Genomic DNA, 3,946 nt, shown 5'->3' on the forward strand with positions numbered 1-3,946 from the left:
CCATATAATTCTGACAAAACAACAGCATATAAGGCATGATGAGTGGCATCTAAAATGTCAAATGGTGGGATCTTCACTTTTCAAGAAATCTTCCATCCTTGTTTAGTGACTTTTCATTCTTCAAAAATAGCAAAGAGTAATATACAGTATTAATGTTTTGCACGACATTATATGGAACCAACTGAAATTTTGTAATGGTTTCTCCCATGTGAACAATCACTTGGCCAGCAGCTTGGGATGATAAAGATAGCAGTAATCACTAGGAGAGCAGCTTGGGACACTAATAATGATGATAACAGCAATCGCTAAGGAATCATCTTGGGGTAATAACAAAGATAACAGGTTTAAATAATGTAAATTTCCGACTCAATGGTGGCCTTACTGCACGTAAACCTGGCCCATCTATCACGAAAGAAAGGCAAAAACAGTGGTTATCCTGTGATCTGTAATAGGTAAAAAAAAAAAAAAAAAGCAAGGCTATCATAACCATTTCTTTCAATTTAAGCGTTCTAGCGCAACCGTTTGATGACAAATGTGAGCATTTCATGAAACATTTCTTTCCATGAGCATATCGGTGTTTTCCCAAGCAGACAGCACGATCAAGACTTGAGCAGTAATATGAAACTATCGACGGAAGGGGGAAAAAAAAAAGGCTATATTGCTAATATCTTCTTCACCAGCAACCATACCATTTACAACTATTTCCAATGAATAAATTCATCTTAAATGACATCATTTGTTGTACAGGGAATTACTTTCCTCGTCTAACACAACTTAAGTGTGGGACTCGAAGACTCGAACACAGATGGTGTGATGCCTCAGTTGTCAAGTGTAGTATTTTCCATACATATACACATACAAATGAGTATTCTTTACTTAAAACCTACATGTAGTTCAGGTATTTTTGTGACGATCAGTTGTACCAGTCTGCCTGTGAAAGCTGGGAGGGAACAAGGAAATCTTGCTCATAGAAGCAATCGCTGGCACACCTAGGTGCGGCGTTTAAAACATGGCGCGGACCCGGCCACGCCGCTAAGGTGTAAACTTACCCTTGAATCATTACCTGCCACGAGTAAACACTCTTCTTTCATTGTAAATAAGTTTGTTTATACTGTAAGTGATGGTTTCTGGCTTAATAATCACTAACCAGTCAAAAACCATTAAATCCAGGACCATACATATCTGCTACGCTTCATATATATATATATATATATATATATATATATATATATATATATATATATATATATATATATATAGCGTTAAAGAGATGGCCTTAATTAGGGCCCAGTTGCCCGTATCGTCTCAGCTTACACTACACTAAAACATTAAAAACACTGGTAGTTTTCATTAATCCAATTACGATAAACAGAAACAATATATAAATAACTTACTTTTTCTCCCAGCAATCCACACTGTTACATATAAAAATCAATACCTGGAAATAACATCTATTACGGGCTTTTCAATCATGTTCAGACGCAAATATAATATTTGGGACATACAGACGAGATACAGAGAAGTTTAGTTTTCTTTAACATAAACTATAAAACAGCTATACTTTATATGGGAAGGCTATGGGCATAATTCATTTCGATTCCTTTATCATCATTATAATGTTGGAAAATCATTTGACGTTGCAATTACAGCAGTTACCGCACACAAACTTGACAAAGTCAGGGAAGTTGCAAGTGAAGCTCAACTCAAGTGTAGGAAAAACTTTACTAAACGAGTAATCTATCATTACCATTTAACCACAAACGCTTCAATTTACTCATAAAGTTACTATCATTACCATCTAACTACAAATGCTTCAATTTACTCATAAAGTTACTATCATTACCATCTAACCACAAAGGCTTCAGTTTACTCATAAAGTTACTATCATTACCATCTAACCACAAACGCTTCAATTAACTCGTAAAGTTACTATCATTACTATCTAACCACAAACTCTTCAATTTACTCATAAAGTTACTATCATTACCATCTAACCACAAAGGCTTCAGTTTACTCACAAAGTTACTATCATTACCATCTAACCACAAAGGTTTCAGTTTACTCATAAAGTTACTATCATTACCATCTAACCACAAAGGCTTCAGTTTACTCATAAAGTTACTATCATTACTATCTAACCACAAACTCTTCAATTTAGTCACAAAGTTACTATCATTACCATCTAACCACAAACGCTTCAATTAACTCGTAAAGTTACTATCATTACTATCTAACCACAAAGGTTTCAGTTTACTCATAAAGTTACTATCATTACCATCTAACCACAAATGCTTCAATTTACTCATAAAGCTTTAGCTTCCGGTACAGCTTGAATCTTTAGAATCAAGTCCACCAACGTTAATTTCAAGGGGACTCACCTGCCACTGTAAATCGGTCCATGTAATTGATGAGGTTGACGTAGCAAAGGATGATAACGGTAATCATCTGCCGTTTGGTTACTCTGTTGGGATTAGGTTCGCCCCTACCACCCTGTCCGACGACGATCACCGCAGCATCCTGGATGAGTTCTTGGTGAGACAAGTTACTTCGAAGTCCCTCTGCCTCCATTTCGGTCACGTTTTGAAGCTTGACCGAATCTTGCTTCTGTATGTTGTACGGAGGCATTAATGATTTTGTGGGGGGTCACACAACAGCAACAAAATTACTACACAATTTAGCTAATATGTTCAGTCAATCTCAAGCTCAGGAGGAGCCGTAACCTCTCCCTTCAAGACCTACTAGTCAACTAGCATGATGCCAGCGTGAACTCCTCACCTCGGCTCTGGGTGTCAGCTGTTGGCAATCAGCAGGCGAGTCAATACTTCCCCAGACGCTCCCCAGGTGGCAGCACCTCCAAACTGCCAACACAAAACTTTCCCCGCCATCTAGGGATATAGATATTCTAGGGGAAAACTTCATACATTTAAATTTTTGTAAATATTTTGGAAATAAAGACAACAAACGCTTAGAACAGCGAGGGGGAATAACTTATTCTGGCATAGATGATGAGCGTAATTTCGGCTATCTTAATATTCTGTCATCACAAACTCCAAACAATCCAGTCCATCACGATTTGGAAGAAAAGCATAAATGTATATTGAATTCTGCCGTAATATGCAATTGGTTGTCTGCTCTTTAACTCACAGACGTTCTATCATTACACACCATTAGCATAGTTTATGCGGTATATTTATAAGATTTGAAGGCAAATATAATAAATCTTGAATATGTAATATAAATCAAAGCTTTCTATTCATAATGCAGTCAAAAGAATCATAATTCGGGTATTAATCATATCCAATCATTTACCTAAAAGCACAAGATGGTGTACCCCGTCACCCCAATGGGCTCTTACTAGGGAAATTTTGCAGGGGAGAAATTGGGGAAGTCCCTGGAACACGTCTCTGGCGTATGATGGTTCTATTTCATTCATTGTATTTTTTACAAGAGTTTCACCTACATTTCCTCTAAACGACTAATATGAAATGATAGATAATATTGAATATCATTTTGTTAGTATAGCTCGATATTTCTCGTTCCTTGCTAGAAATAAGGGGTATGTTTCTCCATAGGCCTACAAATTACAGAAATGCATTTCTGTTTACGAGGAATATTGACGCTTGTAAGGCATTATTATGACCATTTCATGATCATTCATAAAACAGGGAAGTTCCGCATCATCCATGATGGCAAATAGATCAATAATAGAGGCCAACGTTATTGAAAAAGGGTAGGCCTACAGTGCCAAGCAAAAAAATAAAGCCTTATACAGGCCTGAAACTCCTGAAATAAGGGATAAATGGAGTGTGACATCAAGCCAGGTTGTCACACAAGGCTTCAGGTGTGTCTAGACGGGAGATGAAGGAGCGACATGGCCCTGTAATGGGGAAATAACAAGGAGGCCGAGATTATGCAGGTGATATTCAAACCTCGCGCCTAATGAGCA

General features: G+C 37.3%; 1 protein-coding gene across 1 annotated transcript in view; it reads right to left on the minus strand.

Annotated features, from left to right (window-relative positions):
- Window positions 1-3,946, minus strand: part of spin (Protein spinster) — a 144,584-nt gene that overhangs the window by 84,752 nt on the left and 55,886 nt on the right. Inside the window, exon 3 of the mRNA XM_071661034.1 lies at window positions 2,379-2,604. Within this exon, the coding sequence (XP_071517135.1) occupies window positions 2,379-2,604 (226 nt within the window). The remainder of the gene's footprint in view (window positions 1-2,378; window positions 2,605-3,946) is intronic.

Source organism: Panulirus ornatus, chromosome 73 (genome assembly GCF_036320965.1).
Source record: "Panulirus ornatus isolate Po-2019 chromosome 73, ASM3632096v1, whole genome shotgun sequence".
Lineage (NCBI taxonomy): Eukaryota > Metazoa > Arthropoda > Malacostraca > Decapoda > Palinuridae > Panulirus > Panulirus ornatus.